Here is a 21,676-nt window from a genome sequence, read left to right as displayed (position 1 = left end):
TTATCGAGATTGGGGTATTAGTAATCTTTAATGCGTTGAATTATGAATGACTGTTATTTCTTCTCAAAATATATCGCTAAATACAAATATTTGAAACAAAATATTGCAATATAAGTTTTTTTTATAATGCTTAATCAAGTTGTACATACATAAATAAACAAATTAACTGCAATAAATAACATAATTTTTCTAGCGTACTCTAAAGTACTCTAGCGTACTCTATTTAGTAGTACCCCTACAAGACTGCAGTTTTTTTTTGCGTATTGTGTAGATGAAGCAGTTTCAGCATTAGGCCTAAATTTTCATGTTAATACAAGTTTTCTCCGATTCTTATTTGTACATAAGGAAGCAAAAACGATTTGTCTTACTCTAGGTAACTTGCCTGTTTTTAAAAACTGTTTTCGCTCTCAACTCCTCTAATATACTAAGTTTACGGATTCCCGATCCCGATTGAATTGTCTCTGTTATCATGCGGGTTTAATTTCAAAGGAAATAAAAAAAAATATATGCCTCTGCCAGGAGAGAGAGATAGAGAGCGATGGAGAGATTCTGAAAACAAGTTTTATTATCTTAATTAGATCTGTTCAGTATTTTCAACATCGACAAGGACGCTTTATATAGTTTCATCTGAAATTCTTAAAGTAATTAAAACGTTTCGGGGCCATGGTGCACATAAGGAGACATTGCCCATCCGATCATAACATGTTTGATATCATTTAAATTGAAAATTCACACAAGAAATTTGGATTAAGATTATGCATCCGCCTCCATATAAGATTTACTCTTTAAAAAAACAAACAAAAAATAACAAACCAAAAGATTAAGAATCAACAAATGAAAATAATAACCAGTTCTCCTCATTTTATACTTACAGATCCTATCCGCTGTGAGGCAAAAAAAAAATGAACTGTATCTCAAACGATTCAAATTTGATACAATACATTACATTGACAAATTTATGTCAACTTTGCTGCAATTACTTTTACAAGTCGTCGAAATTTGGACGAATTGGCCTCTTTCATTGAAATAAGTTGCCTACGTTAAGTCATCATGTCTTACATATTGCAATAGTATCTGCGACCCGTTGTAATAATGATTGCAATATTCAATTAAGCGACAAAATTTGTACGCATTATTTAAGTGCGACATGGACAAATTCAACTTTGAAAAATCAAAGTGTGTAAGTCGTCCAAAACATCTCATAAAATGTCATTCATTAGAGATTTGGTGTCATAAATAAATTGCAAAACTGTGAAGCAATTATATTTGACAATAAAATTATGATGACATATCGCGTTTTAACACAACAACACGAGGCGGTTATACGTTTCCGTAAACTAAAGTTAAATCCGTTAAAATTTATCATTTAATCGTTTACTTAACACATCAAGTCGCTTTATGTTAAATGAAAGGTTGTTTTGTAATCTAATATTTATTAAAATTTTAAAGTAACTAAAGTGTATATGGAGTTGTAAAAATTAGTTCAAATAGATTTGTTTACATACAGAGGAGTTTCGAGTTACTCGTTGTTTACACACAGTCGACAGAGAAAAACTACATGTAGTTATGGCATCTTTTGAAGATTGTGTTGCATTTGCTACCAAATCGATGGGCTTGGAATTTTCTTTAAAGGACAAACAACTGGAAACCCTGCGTGCATTATTTATTGGACATGATTGTGTCTCAGTTATGCCAACTGGATATGGCAAAAGTGTTATTTTCCAGTGTCTTCCATGGCTGTTTCAGCGCAAAAGAGGTCTACAACATCCATTAATTACCCTTGTTGTGAGCCTTTTGACGTCATTAATGCAAGACCAAGTGATGACTCTATGTGAAAAAGGAATTAAAGCCTGCTTTTTAAATTGTGAAGGTATGTGATATTGATTGACATTTGTATAAACATTTAATCAGTTTAAAAAAATGGACAGCTAAAAAGTGTGTAGACTTATTGATCATTTCTCTGCACTTCAAAGCTAAAACTGGCCAACTCACTATAGGCCAAAACTCTTTACTAGATCTATTTTAATAAGCAAATTTTGTCCCAAAATTGCTGATTCTGATGTCCAAGAAATGATATTTTATAAATCTGTCATATAGGTACCCATGGAACACTTACATACTTAGATGTGAAGAAGAATATGATGATTCAGACGATGATCAAGACAAGACAGATGTCCATGTACCATCTTCAACATCCCTGATAGATTTGAAGAGAGGAGAGTATAATATAATATATGCTCACCCCGAAACTCTGCTTAACAACAGAAAGATTTCATCAATGCTGAGATCAAAATTATACCTGCAGAGAGTCTGTGCAGTTGTGATTGATGAAGTTCATACGGTGTCAGACTGGGCCCGGTTGTTCAAAAGGTGGTTAAATTTAACACAGTGGTTAAGGATAACTATGTGTTAAACCTTAATCATTTGATTAGCTAACGCAGTGGTTAAATTCTGTTGTTCAAAAGCAATTTAACGCAATGGTTAGCTAACACTGTGTTAACACTGTGTTCACTGCTTAATCACTCACTAACCACTTGATTACCCAAAATGCTCCTCTCTTCCTTTGTAAACAATCATGGCTGACAATCCTGACATCGTCTGCTCAAAAAAGAACAGGAAAGCAAGAAGCACCAATTTCTCATTAACAGAGATAGAAATTATCAAAAATCAGGTTAAACTCCATCCTATTCTGGAGGCAAAACATAGTAATACTGTTACTAATGCTAAGAAGCAAGCCATTTGGCTTGAAATTGTTAAAAAAGTCAATGCTGTGGGGGTGGCAAAAAGGAGTTTGACAGAAGTCAAAGATAAATGGCGTAATATGTGTCGGGAAGCAAAACTGAAATTTACAGAAAACAGGAGACAAATGACAAAAACAGGAGGACGCAGCTATGTTAAGGCTTCCCGAAGCTTTAAAATGCGCTCAAAACATTATATGTCATTGCAAGGTCGGTTTTGGTTTTAATTTATAAGCATTGAACTTTAGTATTTCCAATTTATATAGAGGGTTTCCTCAGCTATATATTAACATATTTGTTACGATATCACATGACTTTGGTGATCACGTGACGGTCATTTATAATTTTTTGAAGTGTTTCATATAAATTGCTTCGGCGCAGCTGATTAACACAATAATTATTAACATTATATTATATAAATAAACTCATCGTATCCTTGTGTATCCGAAATGTGCTTGGGAAAAGTCATAGTATTACTTAGATACAAAATATTTCCTGAGAAATTCAAATTACCTACTAATTTGAGGGTATTTTGCACACAATATCGTAATCTGTATTAAAACAAAGCCAACACACATTTTTCCCAAGCAAGATTCAGTTATAGAATAACCTCTTCTTACAGATTTCCACAAAAATTCTCAGATTACTCCTCATTAATCACCTGCGCCAGACTCTTTTATACACACAAAATAAATTCTACCTCCAGCCACGGATATAAAACAGAGTACATTTCAAAAGTATATTTTTCATAAGCATTTTGAACATGCTAAATTTCAATCAAGGTTAGGTAAGCGGTGTATTTTTAAAATATTCGGACATATAAGACTTAAAAAACCTTTAACGACCCGTGAATTTTGCAATAGCTAACTAGTATTTTACATGTAGTTTGAAATAAAGTGTAAAGTTCATGACACTCTCCCCATCATAACACCTCAAGTTTGCAGTGACTTGACGTCATTTTCCATTATGACGTCATATTTTGGTAGTTCAGAGATGTGAAGGCACAGAGTGCACTGTGATATTCTACGGGAAACCTTAACCTACCTGCGGAGGGCCTCCACCTACCCCTCTTTCCCAAACAATGCAGGATGTGGTGGACATGTACAGGGATGCCAGTTCCTTCCACGGGATTGAAGGGGGCATTGAAAGTTCAATGCCTGGATGTTCTGGTAAAATATGGCTTTTATGTGTTAAATAACAAAAATTTTATCTAATGTGCTCGTTATCTCTATATTTTATGTTTATTAAATAATAAAATAAAGTAAAAAGATTATAACAGTGTTCATATTACACCAACAATACAGTTATACACACATTGTGACACTGTACACACATTTCAATGATTTTACTCTGTTTAACTCATTATATAATAATACTTTATTAATTCAATATAAAATACTACTTTGACCTAAAATTTTGTAATTGAATTTGAACAAAACAGTGATATGTGTCATAATAACAAGGAACATTTTAGTCTGCTCGAAGAAATGACATCTTATTGTTAAAATCTATATTTTAGACCTAAAAAATGATTGGGTATTTTATTTTTGTTGTTGTTTTTCTTTTTTTAATAGGCCTAATTAATTTTTATAATCATGTGTTTGAATAGGTATATCGACAAGTTTCCTAATCTTCTTTCGATTTTGGGGAAGTTTCTAGTATGCCGGTCCCCAGAATCACGCGATTGCGCATGAGCAGTTATTTCCCTTGCCGTTGCTATGCAGAATGTAAACAAACCGCCATTTTCCCCTCTCTTCAACAAAACGCATTCGATCGAGTGATTAGGGTTAGGGTATTTTGTCTTAAGATTGAACTATTTTATAAATCCACTCTTAAATCTTCCTGACTTAGGGCTAATTCATGTAATTTTTGCTTACAAAAGGCACTGCCAAGTGCCTTTTGTGACCAAAAACTTGCATGAATCAGCCTTATGTCGAACAGCACTGTGCCGATATACCATCTTACAGGAGTAAAGCATGAAACATGCAAAATTTAAACAAACTGTTAATTAAATATGGCATTGTATGCGATCTACGGATTAGGGTTAGAGTATATATAGCTCGGATATTGTAACTGTTTTATATTCACCCATGTTCGCATCTTATATCCGACTTTGGGCTTATTCATGCAATTTTTGCTTACAAAGAACTGGAAGAACAGGAAAGTTTTGCGAAACTTGGATGAATTAGCCTTGGTCTAATGTTGAAATATACGCGATATTGTGCGCTAAGTTTTGGCAAGTAATTGGTAAAAGCGACTTACCGTTTACTTAAGCTCGATATCCTAACCTCCTAATGTCCATATTCAGAATATTTTTTCTTTCAAATCAATAGTGATGCACAATTCAATCAACCAATTACTAGTAATTAGTTATCACTTGTTAAATCCCTGCATTTCTCACAAAAATCTCGCAATTTTAGTAGCATTTCACTTTGAGTCTTCATAAGTCTTCATTACGTCAAAACACAAGTGACGCACGTCATGAATATTTATGAGATTACGTCAAAAACTGATCATGTGACTACATTCCTAAACAACTCAAAATGGAGTTTTATCTACTAAACAAGTACGTTATTTTACGAAACCTTTTAATTCTCATTTAAAAAACTGTGTTTAAAAACCAGTTTTTTAAACCCAATTTTTCACAAGGAACACGATTTTTGGCTCAATTTTGCGATTTGTGGCCTTTTTTATCGATTTTGTCGATCGCTCACGCGATCGAATTATATTGTACACCGCCTTCGGCGGCACTTATTTTAGCGCCATATTTATAGGGACCGGTATACTAGAAGTGTTCCCGATTTTGTTTACAATAACACGACCTTGACCTTTTCATGGGGATATGCAAATCGAAAATAATCTTAACATTTACTATGCATGTAGGATTGTGAACGAAAATGTAATTTTTAGTTTCAAAAAATTAATAATGATCTTAACATTCTCGTTTTTTAAGCTTTCATTTGTGTTGTTTAAGGTCAAAATGAAAAATAAGAGGCGAACTCACCATCACCATGTGCTTTCATCTTTCTAATTTTTTTTCATGTTAAAAGTTTGATTAGCTTCACACAAAATATGTTTCTTATATCTTGAATGATTACATTTAATTATTTTAGATAAGATTAAATATGTGCTCGTAGTAATTTAACTATGTAAAATGTGAAGATTGGAGGTAAGGAGATCAAATGCGAAATCAAGACACGTGGATTGTTGACGTTCGTGAATCGGGAGTGGATCCAAGTTTTAAAAAAAAAATCCGAAGAGCCTCAAAAACTACATTCATCCAATGTTTTAGTAAACATTGTGTTATTATGGAGGGGGTATAAATGAATTTTAAGAGAAGTAATACCCAACTAATAAAAAAATAACAACTAAAAAAATTCCCTTGGGGGGGGGGGGGTCCCAATTGTTGAATTCTTGGTTTGTCTTTTCCTTAGGACAACTCTGTCACTCTAAGGAAAAAAGGGTTTTGAAATTTTTCTGATCTCAAAAATGCATATTTATACATGTGGGTTTGTATCGATTAAAAAAGAGAGAAAGAAAGAAGGAAAGAAAAAACAAAATATCAGGAAAAAATTAAAAAACAAAAACAATGAATTCAGTGCAAATTTTAATTGTTTCAGAACATGCTAGCTATATTGTGATATTTGGAGTGGAAAGTTTACCTGTTACCTGTTTGTTGCATTCAGCATAATATTATATTAATTAAGGTATCCATTTTATCATTATACCTTTGTTGACCTGTGTATACAATTGTTAAACTGGTACAATTATCACTGGTTAAATAAAATGTTACATATTATGTTTTCTATCATTCTTATTTAAGGTACATGTATTAATCTATAAAAAATAAATTTAATTAACTTTATGCATATCAGACATATACTACTTGTTTCAATACTCTCTCTCTCTCTCTCTCTCTATGAATATTTACATTTAAACTATTGGTATATAGTGTTTGAGTATGTGTGCCCTAATTGACCTGTTATTGAAGAGTTATCTTCTCTTGATTTTAATCATAATATAGAAAGTGAAGTATACAAAAACACTGGTCAATGAAATCAGACACTCTTAATAACTAAATGAATCAATCTCTTTCCATGGAATTGTTTTGGTAATTTATTCCTTTTCTACTATTGATGCTTCATAATATTTTTAGCATATTTCATGGCCTAAGGGATAATTATAATGATATGAAATTTAAATCCTATTATGGGTACAATTCTTTAAATGTTAAAAAAAAACCAGTTATTAGCTGAAGTAATGCTGCTTCACATAGTCCCGCACTCCTCTTCCATCTTGAGGGCCTTGAAAGGCAGGCATCTGGGGCTGGTCCTCTTCAACTTCAGCCTCATCCTCAGGCTCTCCAAGGTTGATGGCGATGTTATGGAGGACAGCACATGCTATGATGATTCTGCATGCCCTGTCAGGTTTCATTCGGATCTACACAGATCAAAATGCATTTATTTGAAGTGTAAATTTACATGTATACAAAAAAAAAATGGGCATGAAATATAATTTGTTTCACTATAAATTGCACTATTAAATGTTGGTGAAAAATATACCAGAATGTTTAATATTAAGATACCTCTGAGTGGAGAACATGAAACCTCCGCTTAAGTCGCCCAAAGGTGCGCTCAATTTCACTTCTCGTTCTTGCATGGGCTTGATTGTACTTCTCCTCAGGTTCATTCTGGGGATTGGCATAAGGAGTTAGAAGAAATGGTCTGCAAGCATATCCACTGTCTCCCAACAAAACTCCATTTTCAAATAGACCATTCTCCTCCTCCTCCAAATATGTTCTGATCTGATAATTAAATATATCAGGCTTTTCTTATGCTAGATTACAATATTCCAAATCAACCTCCAAAATCTAATAGTCATTAGACTCTCAATATTAATGCATACGATGAGAGAACGAAAGAGAGATAAAAATCATGAAAGAGATATAATGTGCCTCTAATATGAGAGATTATGGAAGTTAGAGAGAGAGAGAGAGGGGACATGTGTTGCATCGTGAAGAACATTCTTAAAATATCAATATATTACCAGGGACCTATAGGTCCCTGATATTACTTCAATACCTGTGATGTTCTGAAGATGTGGGAATCATGTACAGACCCAGGCCAAGATGCATTGATGTTTGTAAGCTTTCCTGCAATAAATGTTATAATATTCAGTTTAATGTCAACAACTAGAAAGTGATTATATGCTTAAATTGTAATTGAATTGATTTAAAACACACTTTGTGTGAGGAAAGGGGGGGGGGGTGTCAGGTGGTGCATTATTTAATAGCAATATAAATATGGAGGACAGGCTTTATTCTTTAAAATTTCTGTTTTTCATTTAAATACAATATATTATTATTATTATTAATGGAACATTCTACTAGTCAAGAGAAATATAATTATTAATCATGCATGTTTCAGGATTTTTTTTTTCAAAGCTTGCACTAGTATAGGGATAGGAGCTGACTAATGTGCAAAATAATTCAGTTTTACTAAATTTTCCTATACATGTAAATCAAAGGTCAATTTTGTATATTTTACCAAGATATATTGCATTGGTAATAAATAATCAGAGACCTAGTATAATAGGACCCCATTTTAATTACCTAAAAATTCCATGTGAAAGTACTTGCATGTCACAAATTCTATGTTGTAAATTCAGAAACCAAATACATAAAAAAAATTCAATGAACAAATATATCAAGACTATATTCTATATAAAGAAAGGCATATTGGAATTTAATTATTTTTTAAATTATTTTTTATATTTAAATTTGCAGACATATACAACTACTTTATTCTGATATGAATCTCTTTTTCAAATTTTATTTACAAAAAATGAAATTGAATATATTTTCTTGTACATGTAGGGTCCAGTCCCATTACACTGATGTCTTCTTGATTGTAGTGAAATAAATAATCAATAGTTGGATCCGCCACATTATTTTTCGAAGGGGAGGTTAATCTAGATTACATGCATATATCACTTAAAAAAATCATTTAAAACATTGAATGTACAACTGATACGATAATAATGAAGTAGGGACTGTAGAAAGAGGATTGAAAAACCTCTGAATTCATTGTATCTAGAAATTATGAAATTTTATGACATTTAAAAAAAACATCGAACGAAAATGACACAAGGGGCCTTTGAAAGGTCAGTGATAGATACCTTCGTGGTCACATACAGCTTGGACATTGAAGCTGTGAAATCCTTTCCTATTCACGAAGGAATTTTCGTCGTGTGAAGGGGCCTGGATCCGTACATGAGTCCCATCGATGCACCCGATTACATTGGGGAAACCTGCTATCCGGTAGAAGCCTGTTTTGATCGAAGACTTTGATGTTGCGTCGGGCCATTTTATAAAAGTGTCAGCTCTAGCAACCAGTGCTTCTATGACTCTCTTAACGGTGCGAGAGACTGTACTTTTGTCAAACCCTGTTCAAATTTGAGGAAGCTGTATATTTTTTCCATTATAGATAGACTATTTAATCCGCGTTTTATGTTTAATACATGCGATATACACCCAAGAAATTTTCCATGCACTGTGTCATTATTATTTTAAACTTTTATTAAACTTCATTTTTAAAATTTACATAGTATACATATGTACTGTATTCTATTAATTGTACCTAGGGTGTCCCCGACAACCTGCAAAAAACTACCACTTGCAAGGTTATCAAGACTTGATGTTGGACGCTAAGTGCGCTGTTCCTTTTAGTGGCTCTTTCTAAATCATTTTTGATGACATCACCAATAAAATTTATGCCATGTTGACCAAATCGGTACCTTCTTCTTAATTCTTCATCAGACCAACCGTCTATATTTGTGTGTAGTCTAAAAACACGCTGTTTTCTGGGTCCAGGCGGATGAATAAGAAAATTAGCGGCCATATTTAATCACGGTGTTAACTTCTTAATCTACCTACCGTAGGTGGATTAAATTTAACACAGATTTAACACCTTGTTAACACAAACACACCTTTGAACAACACTTAATCATGTGGTTAAATTTAACACACTTGTTTACACAGATATAACACTGTGTTAAATTTAACCACCTTTTGAACAACCGGGCCCTGGTGTGCATTTATTCATTTAAAAAAATAACTTAAGTGCTTATCTAATCAAAAAATTAAATAAAATTTTGATTATATATATTAATAATTATTTAAAACTAATGTCAATTTCATTCTTGCTGGAACAGTAAGCAGTATATGTGACATTAATAACGATTATCAAGTTTTCAAAGGAATTTAAATTTAAACATTAAAATTTATAAGTATGTCATGCAAAGGAAATTTAATTTACATGTATACTACTATTTCTTTTTAGGGGGCTGTCATTTCGTAAAGCATTTAAAAAGTTGTCTGAGCTGGTATGTATTTTTCCAACATCCGATACTGTGCATCTTGCCATGACAGCAACAGCAATACCAACAGCTATTAAAGAACTTGTAGATGACCTGCAATTCACAGATGTTACTATCATCACCGTAAATCCAGATCGTCCTAATATTAAAGTTGAGGTATACACACTGTTAGTTTTGCTATTACTGATTATCCTTTGTAAGAAAAACTGAAATTATAGACTTTTGTTATTTGAAAATTCTGTTATTAAATTGCCATCAGTAACAGTATTCTACATGCAACAGTATATTTCCTTATGATTTTATCTCTGTATGATGAGTTTTGGAATAATATGTTATACAATTTTGTTTTAATTAAAACAGATACAGACACGCCTTCCAAACATCAGAAAATATGAAAAACTGGATGAATTGCTGCACCCTGTAGCCCAGGAGTTGCGCGACTTGCTTTCTTGTTTTCCTTTAACTATTGTTTATATTAATCAATTAGAAGCATTAGGTTACTGTTATCAATACATTGAGGATTTTTTAGGTAAATTTTCTTATTTTCCAGTCCATGACCCAATCCCTGAAAACAGATTATTTGCTCAATTTCATAAGGTTTATACGTCTAAAATGAAAGCTCATATAGTTAGTGAATTACGTAAAGAAAAACCCACATTAAGATAAATATTTGCTACTGTTGCTCTTGGAATGGGTTTAAATGCGCCTGGCATATCTCGTGTCATTCACTTTCAGCCTCCAACAGTCGCCCGCGTGGCGCAGTGGTTAGAGCGTCTGCTCTAGAGTCGCGAAGTAAGGAGGTGATCCTCACGTCGCGGGTTCGAATCCCACTGTGGGACGTGGAGACCGGTCCTTCGGATGAGACCGTATAAACCGAGGCCCCGTGTCGTAGTAGGTGCTGGCACGAAAAAGATCCGTCACAGCTATTTTGTATTACAATATGAGTGACATTGCACCAAACAGAAAAGGTCTCTCAGAAGAAATCAGAAAATGTTGCTTAAATAAATGTACATGTTTAAGAAAATATTTTGGGTTTTCAGATGTTCTTTATTGTGGTTCACCAGATAATTGTTGCTCTAATTGTCAGAAGAAGTGAATTTGTGTATGTTTTTTGTTGCTTCTTTTTTGTATGAAATATGGTTCATTTGTATTTTAAAATGTTAATTATTCAAGCAAATACATGTATAAGATGTTATTTTATAATATTGTATTTTACAATGAAAATGTTGCTCATCATTTCTATTTTTACTATACAAAATGACATTTTTGTACTACCCTATCCTGCATCTACATCATTTCTTATAAAGGCATTTTAACAAGACCTGGACTTTGGGTAGTTGTGTTAAACAGCAATGTAATGTAGGCATTCTTGTTACTACGTGCACTAGATTCTATTATGAATAAACATGCACTATTATCAAAATTCAAATTAGTTTTATTTGTTATTGAACCAAATATTGCATTGCTGTAAAAAAAATCTGAGTGTAGTGAACAGGTATTTGTAAATATTCAATATTTATATCTGCAAATATACATGTATACATAAATATTAACAAAATTTTTCATCATAACTTTCTCTGTCGTCGGTGGTAGGAACACCTCGCTTAAGTCTGTCAACAGTGTTCATGACACACATTTCAAAATGTTGCTGATTAAAAATATATGGACTTTTGGAAATGTCTTCAAATGCCTTTAATTGACGACCAGGAGTGTTTTGCTAAGGACTGTTTTCCTTTAAGATGTCTAAGATCTGTTGAACATCTTGGACACATGGTCTGGCTTTGTGAGTGGTGTGAAAATTCTGTGTCGATGTCATTGCACAAAGGTTGTCGGAAATACTGTGAATAACTGGTGCCACCTTGGAAATTTTCATTTTCTGTTTTATTTGCACCTAGGCCGCGAATCAAATCCTTTAACATTTTAACTTGATTTTCTATTTCAATGTCAGCAGCTTTGTTGTGTCCCAGCCTTCCAGTTGGGTTAATGAAAGATGCTGCCCTAACTTTCAGTGCCATTTTAGGTGTCAATAGAGTTTCAGTTTTAAGAACATAGTCTATGCACTCAGTCATGTACTTTGACAAAAAGAATGGGAGTAGAATAGTGGCATCATATATTTCAAGGTAATGTTGGTTAGGTATATGTTACCTTCTGAAATTGCATCTTGCAGAGAACAAGAAACAAAAAAACAGTTAAGGGGGATGTACAAGCCATCTTGGATGTATTCTGCTCAAAAATAAGAAATACCAAGAATGCGTTTTATACATTACCAAACCAGCTCAAAGTTACTCAAATGCACTTATTACCTACTGTTAGAGACCAAAACTAGTAAATAATTATTTTTCTATTGTTTGCATTTGGTGAAAATTAATCATGTTAGAACTGCGCAGCCACAGCATTTAGGAGATGAATAATGCAATGAAAATGATGTCAGTTCGGTTCATTAATAATATGGCTACAACCATTTGTTTTGCTTTTTTCGTTGTCCATAATTTTTGAAAATTTGATTCTTCATGTGGTGGTCTCCCTGAGGCCATGCGTTTATTATGTCCGCCATTCCTCTGTCACACAGAGTTCAAATAACATTGTTTTAGAATAAATGAGACCGTAACAACATCAACACAAGACATATGTAAGTAATGGTCCTTAGTTTACACAACTTACATTTTTTATTTGTTGCATCGCATCGTCTGATTAATGACAAAACGCGATTTTAACCCATCTCTCGCAAACCGGGAAAAAATGTTCTGTTTATCACTCGAGTTTCCTCAGTCATATCATTCCACAGAGCACGTGGTTGGCATATGCATATTTCTTTTGTGGATAGATGCATTTATTACAATTGAATTTTGCTTAGAACAAGTCTTGATAGTTTGTTGACTCCTTTCAAACTAATAGGAAAAGATTAAACAGTTCTAAACATATGTGTTTACGGCGGATCTCTTTTCTATGGCGATAGAAGAATGAATGTCCATTGTTTCCGGTGAAAACAGCTGATAGAAGGTAAGACACATTTCGGGTGTGTAAAAACGTGACTCTTTGTTTGAATCCTTGCAATGAACGTGTAATAATTTTCTGCAGACTTGCAGAGTTTCTAAAAATGCCATATATCTATGTGATTTCTGATCAGTCATCAGATATCCGTTAAAATTCTTGACTTCACGTTCCGAATTGCCTCTCCTTTAAGTTGTGTTTGTACACAAAGACTATTTTTAAATGGGGCTCTGCAAGGAGGGTGAATTTTTTATTTAATTCAAAAATGTTAAGCAGGTTGTGATATATTCAATAACACATTGTAATTATTACATTCGGAAAGTAAGTACACGTGTCAATATTGTTCAGCAGATAGAAAGAAAAAGTAGTCAGTTATGACATTTCCTTCAGGAGCCTCATAATAATAGGAGATTGTTTGCTGTACTGTCGAGTATTAGGCCACATGTTGTATGGAACATTGTTTTGGACCTAAAAACACATCATGGAAAAATGTGTCCAGGTTTTTAATTGCAATGTTTTGAAGTCTAATTTTTTTTTAAATACTTAAGTTATTGGACATGTTAAATAGTCATTAGTCAGAAAAATAAACTATTCATGTGACTGTGTGAAATTGTTTCCAAAATTTGTTTTGCATAAGTTTTGACACTGTATCATATATCTATACACATGCACTTATTTCTGTAACAAAAACTTACCCTATAGTATAATAAAATTTTACATAATCTCAAGGTTTCTAACTCCAAATCCAATTACATGGAGTAAACTCTCCCAAAAATTGCAGCTTTTTATATATTTAAATAGCACTTTCAGAGGACATGGAGGAAAGGTAATAGGAAAATGTTTGCTACCATTTTCTTCTTCAATAATTTATCTCCAAAATCTGAGTATGATACACTTTTCTTGTCTTCTTTCTGCATCAACTGTGTCAACTTATATTGCTGTTCAACTGGAAAAAAAATATTTACTCTAAAATTGCCCATGCATCAATACTTATAATAAGTAGTCCAGGCTGGGGTTGAGCATTCACAAATTACACATCAAATATATGGAAATAACAAACAGTATTCAAGCTCAAAAGTCCATTAAACATTACAAATCAGGAGCAGAGCAAACACGGACCTTTAAAACATCAGAGGTGGGATCAGGTGCCATGGATGAGTGAGCATCCCCTGCCGACCAGTCACACATATCTCTTTTTAATTGTCTTGAAATGGCATTGCTTGCAGATACCGGTAAAAAAAAAAACTTGTGCAAATTTTAGATAATATATCATGTACTCAATTTGCTTGAACCCATTATTTCTTAGTATTTAATATTTTGAGTTTGAAGGAGAATCATGCAACCACAGTAGAGTAGGTATATATATTGTCTCTCTAGGGACTACTGAGTAAATGTAATTATTTTTAATTTTATTATCTTGGTGACTTTAGAGATGAAGTGGGACACACATTTCTTAATGTGTGATTTAATTACTATGTGAAAATCACATTTTTGAATCGATTATTTTTATAACTAGGCAGCACAGTGTAATATGTAAACAGTAGGCAGTATTATACATTTTTTTGAAAACTAAAATTCTCCATGGAAATTTTTATATTACATGTATTACATTATTTGTACCATAAACTAGTGCATGATTTAAGGAAGATAATCAAGATGTGTGTATAGAAAGTAACAGGAATTAATGGAAAGCTTCAAGTATTGTGTATTTATTGTTGATTAAATTATTATGAATTAAATATTTTACATATTGTAGGTGTCATATCCTTAACTAGTTTCCCATAGTTTTTCTGAAATGCAATTTAATACAGACCTTAGTTTTGAACAAAAGAATCAAGTAAGTTTGATATTAGCCCATGTATTTGTATCTATGTGCAGTTCCTCTTTTTTAATTTCAAGTTTCTTGCTTATAAACACTAAAATTTTTCATTCTTAATACTATTTGTCAATGAATTTATTAATACAGGTACTTGTAAAATTTTGTTTACAGGGGGAGTCAATGCCAAGAATAAGCAAACTCAAGATTCATAATGGTGTGGATATAAGTTATAGGTGCAAATGGACTGCAAATATGAACACGAGTCTTCCCATTATTACAAAAGAAAAGCAAGAGAGAAGTAAGTCATCTGGATATCCAGGAGTTTGTTTAGATAATGATGTGCAGGGCATGTCATTTAAATGCTTTGATGACAATGATCAGCTCGATCAAGGCATCTTTGGTTAATACATATCGAGCTTCTAAAGCAGGTCCCCTCTCATAATTTAATATTAAGCTGTTCTTGTGCACAGTTTGATATATACATTACAAAAATTGACATATTGCAAAACTAAACTTGCTTTGATTTGTTTCATTTATATTCTTGCTAATTTATTTAAGTAAGGCCAGTAGGCCAATGAAGAGTTTTGTTATGTGCCTGATATTAGTTCAGGTTTCTTAGTAATGGATAAGCAAATTAGACCATGCAACCAGAAATATGTTTTTAAAAAAGAGATATGTCCATAGGACATGAATGTTCCACCCAGGGTTCATTAATAATGCAACATGAAAATTTGTATCAGTGTATGAAGTTTGATGAAAATATCTTGAATAATTTCTTTAAAATTTGATTTTATACATAATAAATGTTAAAGTCAAAGATTATTGGGAAGATCAAGGTTAAAAAATATTGGACTAAAAATATTTGATAAATTCTCACCAAATAATGTATCAGTGCAGAAGCTTACATAAAAATATTTAGAATAGTTTCTTTGAAACTGAGCTAAACTTAAAAATGAGGTCAAGATCAAAAAATGTTCATGAAGCTGAAAGCTCTCCACAATATACATGTATATCAGCACATGAAGTTTGATAAAAATATCTTAATTTCTTTCTTTGAACTTTGGAAGAGAGGGCAGTGTTTGCAGAGAGGGTAAGGTTTGTCATCCTTGGCAACAGAGAAAGGATTTATAAGTATTGTATTGTAATTTGCTACTGTTATAATAATTTTTTTCTAATTGTTGAATGTTCTAAATGATCTTCTAAAACTGCATTTTATTATTGTAGGTCTTTGAGGAATATCTTGTGAAAATTGCATTGAAATAATTCTAAGCTAAAAAGAATTCCGTGGTAAACCCAGACTCTTGCCAGTGAGGATACATTGTAAATCAGAGCCCAATAGTGCCATCTTTGGAACATCAATTCTGTTCATTATACTGTGCTGTTCCCTGTGATGTTTTACATGTAGGATTTGGAGATAATGTTGGTAACAGAATATCAATCATATCATGTAAAATAAGAGAACTCCATTCAGTGTTTTACTTTGAAATATATTACTCTGTAATAGATTTCTAAATCAAAAAGAATTCATTCCTTTTATCTGTGTGCTGCAAGGGCTGTGTATTCAAATTAAAATTCACACATATAATGATACAATGTCTTTAAGCAGTGTGCAATGTATGTGTGTAATGTGTATAGAGATTGATCTTGTGAATCTTTTGTACATACGTTTTCAAGGACTGATTATTTTAAAATTTATCATGTAGTTCTTATCTCACTGTCATTACAAAAAAGACTTCAGACTTTATAAATACATGCATGTAAAACCAATGTCTAAAATCACAGCTTTCTGTGAGTAACACACTATTTTTTTTTCAAATGAGCATCTGTCAATTTGCTGAATGTTTTTTTAATCATAATAAGTCGTATTTCAGAACAGTCAAAAATTTCTCCTGACCAATATATTGAGATTTTATTTGTAAGAATTAAGTAAAAAAAATTACCAGATCAGCATTGGAAAGATGTCCACATTTATATGCATTTAGTTTTATAGAGTGTATCCTCATGTGTATTGAACAATGTAGGTTCAATTGTTTGATTTTTTTTTTTTTTTGGGGGGGGGGTCCATGGTTAGAGCATAACAAGGGAACTACATTGAAAAGGGAATACCAATCTGACTTTATGTTTAGTTGTTTAGTAAATGCAGTTGACAATACATATATAATGTAACACTCAAAACCTGGTTTAGGGCCAAAAAGAGGGTTTTTTATATTTACTTGATGTGAGAGACAGGGGGCTGAGAGACTCAGAGAAAGCAATTTGACTAAGGTGAGCATTGTGAACATTAGGTATCCATCAATATTATATAAAAAAAATTATGCTAGTATCAACTTTAAGAAATAAATATTGAAAATTTAGAGTTCATCACTGGAGAGTAGATTGCATATTTGTCTTAATTTTATTAGCAAAATGTTTCATTAGCACTTTGTTTTGCAATATTGTACATGACAACCTTGAGTTTGTTTTTTAAATTATGGTCAAAGTTTTAAAATTCTAGCATTACTCATCCTCGCAAGCCAGGGGTCCTTAGTCAACAGGTTGCCGTTGGACCCCTGGCAGATTTCATTCAATATTTGTGGGCTAACTGTAGCGACGTCTTTCGGAAAATTTACAAATCTTGATTGTTTTTCTTTTCTCTCAACCAATCACATTAAGCCATTCTATGATAAACAACTTGTAACACGTACATTTGAGGTGTCAACTGAATCCTTATCTAACTATTTATGAAAGCTTTAATTTGATTGGTGCTTCTCAATGAGAGAAGCAAGCTCACGAATATTGAATGAAATATGCCAGGGGTCCAACGGCAACGTGTTGACTCAGGACCCCTGGCTTGCGAGGATGGCATTACTAGGTATATGATTAAACATGTACTAATCTTGTATATAATTATGTTGATTTTGTTTTCTTTACTTGGTGAAATTGTAAGTTGGAAACCATGGACAAAATAAAGAAATTAAAAAAATATTAATTTTATGATGTCCACTTTATTTATTTGTGATTCGTTGTTGATAATTACAAATCTGGAAGTTATCAATACTTGAAATACCACATTTGTTTAATTACAAAGTGGAAAAAAATTCATTCAAAAACTTTAATTTTGATGTTGCACAATTTTCATTGCCTGGAAGCAAAGACTCGAAGAATTTGTTATAACAACATACTATAAAACAAATGTTCAATAATAATAATTATTTTAATTCACTACAATTTATTGCACACAACTCCTCTTTTTATTGTGTTTATATAATTAAAATAAAATTCATATGTAATTCTCCTTTACTTTAAAATAAACTTAATATAGAGGTGTTTTATTACTTTGTCTTGTCTGTAGTTTAAGTTTCTTCATTTCAGACCATTACGTGCCTCCATAAAAAAGAAGTCTGGAAAAATTTTGTGCTAAAAATAGATCACGTGCTGCTGTCCATGAACTACTTTCGTGGTTCTTTACACTCATTTTGAAGACAACAATGCCTTGTTTGTAACAGGAAATTACCATTTAACAGTGCAAAATTTAGACATTTTCTCAACTAATGATTGTAGGGAGAACATTTAGGCACACTTTGCATATTTTTTTTGGATTTTTTAAGGCTCTATTAAAGTGTTTAGCTGCGCAGTTCTAAAGTGCATATCAAAAGCATTTTTCTGCAAAAGTGTAAATTATTTACGCAAAACATGCATTAAGTTATGCATATTTATTGTTTCTTCATCCTAAGGACATAAAATTTGATCAAGTTATAGTGTACTTTAGTCATTTGAAGAAATGTTTCCTTTTTGTTTTCATTGCACCTAAGGTGACCGGACATCCCAATTAAGAAAGTTTATGGTGTAGTTGTGCAGTTCATCAGAGGGTGGTTTAACTTCTCTTACTGTAACCGGTATTTGTTTGTCTGTTAAGTTGAAAGTACATCCATTACGTACTTGATCAGTACTTGCCTTAAGATGGTACATTTCTTCACTGATGGATATTTTGATGGTAATTTGGTTTCCATTTACAGGTGATTTTATCTGACATGGGTTCATACTTCCTGCACAAACTTGCACTATTAAACTTCCAGGCTGACCATTGTCCTATTAAGATGGAATTTACAGTATTAACTTTACCAGATTGTTTTTAAGCATCATTCATTCTACTCTATTTTTATAAAGCCCCTCTGTGTCTTGTTGCAATGGTGGAATGAAGGTTTTCCTCAATACAAGGTCCATAACATTATTGAAAATGTCACTTCTTCTCTTCAAATGAATCTGAAATGCTATCATGGATTGGTGAATCATGGAGATTCTGCATTCCAAAGATTTCCATTACCAGGGATAGTAGATAAGCAGTTCCAACACAATCCACAAATTGCTCATGTGCCTGTTGAATTTTACAAAAATGAAAAGTACTTAAGGTGGCTCGTCTTACCTTGTATACTCAGTAGTTGCTCAAAGGAGCAGAAATGAATTGAATATGAAAGATAGCATGATGTGTAAGAAGTATAAAAGTCAAATAGACAAAAATCAAGCAAGCTTTGCTGAGAAAACATGATTATCTAAAACTCAATAAAGTAAATATGAACAAAAGCCCAAGGCAGATTTGGACTCGGATCTGCAATAAAGGGTTTGTCATGTGATCAAACACCATGTTTAATATGCAATGTATATGGGAAAACATTTGCATGTGTGAATAATACTACCGGTGAATCAAATGCATTGTGTCTGAAGTAGATACTTTCGATGGGGTAAAAATAAGATGTAGAAAATATGTTTATATCTTGAAACGAACTTTGACCTTTCCATTGACATTGCTCCTCTGGATGACCATTTTAAGGTGTGCTAGTGTTGCTTTATCTGTGGCATTGTTCAGCCTTAAAAACATTTTGCATAATTTCTATGGAAAAAGTAATAGAAATATTTTGTTTAATTATAATTCTATGTTCAGTTCCATAATACAAGAACATTTTTAGCTAAGAAAAAGTAATAAATCATTCATTTTACCTCCAAAAAAATCTTGCAGGGTGTGAAATAATTCAATGATGAAAGGATTTAACTGATCAAATCTTTCAACAGCAGTATGTGCACCTTTTCTTAGTGCTTTTGCTCCCTCAAGTCGTACCCTGGTTAGTTGATCACCACCCACTGGAACTTGTAACTTATCAAGTTCCCCTCCTATAAAATTAATGAGTGATTTAATTATCTTGATTAACACTTTCAACATCACAGATTTATGATAACAGCTAGTGTTAAACATTAAAAAATTACCTCTACCAGCTTTGGCATAGATCCTGTTAATATTCTCAACATAACTGTCTAGTATGTGTAGACAATCTGAATAGCATGCCTCGTTTTTTAAAAGAATTGGAAGCATAAATATCTTGGATACTGTTGACATCTTCTGTTGTAGATCATGTGGAATATGATCTGGAAGTACTTTTTCCATCCATTTAAATTCTGGCATGTGGTCTACAATTTTTCTTGCAAGTAGGACTTTTAGGTAATTTTTGAACTGAATATTCTCTTCTGATGTTGGAATGAAGTTGACATAGGATATCTGGTCAATGAAATATACGGAGATAACGAACAGTATTCAAGCTCAAAAGTCCATTATACAATACAAATAGGAGCAGAGCAAACACTGACCTACAAACATCAGAGGTGGGATCAGGTGCCATGGAGGAGTGAGCATCCCCTGCCGACCGGTCACACCCGCCGTGTGCTCCTTGTCATGATCGGGAAATAACGGAAAAATCCGTCGACAATTCACTGTGTAAATAATGGCCTAACAATTAGTATGAAAAACGTCAGTCAGCATTTGACTTAATGATAAATTGTATTTGCTGACAAGGTCATTGTATCGACCATAGAACTTACGAAATGATGACTTTAAACGAGACAGCTGATATTCTTGTTTCATCAACTTATTTGTCAATAATTTACCTCGTTTTAGAAATTGTACATACGTAGAGCATGCTCTTGCGTATCGAATCAACTGAGAGATATATACCCCGTATGCAGGTGATGAAGGTATATTGCTGCATAAGTAAGGGAAGTTGACGATTGAAAAGTTAAAGTCATCACGTTTATCATAAAGCTTGGTTGTTAGATTACCATTAACGTCTTTTTCAAGTAAAATATCCAAATATGAAACAGATGTGTCAGACTCTGTGGTATCTTTTATCTCAAGTTCACCAGGATATATCGTATCGACATAAGAATGAAAATAGCCATTGTTAATTGACAGTACGTCGTCGATATATCTAAATGTCGAGTTGAACGCCACAGCAAGTGTTTTCTTCTTTTCACGTACAAGATTTTGGACAAATTCTGCTTCATGTGAATACAAAAAAAAGTCTGCTAATAACGGGGCGCAATTGGTACCCATAGGTATTCCAATAGATTGTTGGAAGACCTGGTCTCCAAAAACCACATAGATATTGTCAATCAGAAACTCAAGCATCTTTTTAATGTCAACTTTAGAGTACTTGTGTGTACAATCAGAATGTTTTTTAACAAAATAATTTTGCAAATGACCAGTGACAAGGTAAGTATATTTACGAGTTCCATTTTTATTGAAAAAGCAGCTGTCAATGATATCAAAAATCCTGGACTTTAATTTATCGTGGGGAATGGTTGTGTATAAAGTTGAAAAGTCATAAGTTTTTAAGCTGTTGATTTTGGTAAAATCTTGTGATTTCAAATTTTCCAAAAGTTCCTTGGAATTTTTAAGTATCCACAACTGATTTACACCACTTCTCGAATATATTGTTGTACAGTA

General features: G+C 32.7%; 2 protein-coding genes and 1 long non-coding RNA gene across 3 annotated transcripts in view; 1 reads left to right on the top strand and 2 right to left on the bottom strand.

Annotated features, from left to right (window-relative positions):
• LOC133198813 (uncharacterized) overlaps positions 1-21,676 on the bottom strand; it is an 801,505-nt gene that overhangs the window by 6,572 nt on the left and 773,257 nt on the right. The gene's annotated exons all lie outside the window — the stretch shown is intronic.
• On the top strand, positions 1,557-10,853 carry LOC133199061 (ATP-dependent DNA helicase Q1-like). The gene is made up of 4 exons (XM_061334945.1): positions 1,557-1,874; positions 2,098-2,358; positions 10,079-10,271; positions 10,476-10,853. Exons 1-4 carry the CDS (start codon positions 1,567-1,569, stop codon positions 10,779-10,781), a joined length of 1,068 nt encoding a protein of 355 aa, XP_061190929.1. The 5' UTR covers positions 1,557-1,566; the 3' UTR covers positions 10,782-10,853.
• On the bottom strand, positions 6,747-9,637 carry LOC133199188 (putative nuclease HARBI1). Its single transcript, XM_061335038.1, has 5 exons — positions 9,562-9,637; positions 8,916-9,182; positions 7,820-7,890; positions 7,324-7,542; positions 6,747-7,178 (listed from the first exon to the last, which is right to left on the bottom strand). The coding sequence occupies exons 1-5, from the start codon at positions 9,635-9,637 to the stop codon at positions 6,987-6,989; spliced, it is 825 nt and encodes a 274-aa protein (XP_061191022.1). The 3' UTR covers positions 6,747-6,986.

The sequence above is a fragment of the Saccostrea echinata genome, unplaced genomic scaffold (genome assembly GCF_033153115.1).
Source record: "Saccostrea echinata isolate AGI-Se365-2 ecotype Australia unplaced genomic scaffold, CSIRO_AGI_Sech_v1 ptg000033l, whole genome shotgun sequence".
Lineage (NCBI taxonomy): Eukaryota > Metazoa > Mollusca > Bivalvia > Ostreida > Ostreidae > Saccostrea > Saccostrea echinata.
This window is presented reverse-complemented; position numbering and strand designations above follow the sequence as displayed.

Bases quoted from the DNA above. Each gene is read 5' to 3' on its own strand.
- LOC133199061 (XM_061334945.1), top strand. From the start codon at position 1,567: ATGGCATCTTTTGAAGATTGTGTTGCATTTGCTACCAAATCGATGGGC. The intron at 1,875-2,097 runs GTGATATTGATT...TCTGTCATATAG, and splicing joins TTTTTAAATTGTGAAGGTAT to GTACCCATGGAACACTTACA. The intron at 2,359-10,078 runs GTTGTTCAAAAG...ATTTCTTTTTAG, and splicing joins ACGGTGTCAGACTGGGCCCG to GGGGCTGTCATTTCGTAAAG.
- LOC133199188 (XM_061335038.1), bottom strand. From the start codon at position 9,637: ATGGCCGCTAATTTTCTTATTCATCCGCCTGGACCCAGAAAACAGCGT. The intron at 9,183-9,561 runs GTTGGTCTGATG...AAATTTGAACAG, and splicing joins ACTACACACAAATATAGACG to GGTTTGACAAAAGTACAGTC. The intron at 7,891-8,915 runs GTATCTATCACT...CATTTATTGCAG, and splicing joins AGCTGTATGTGACCACGAAG to GAAAGCTTACAAACATCAAT.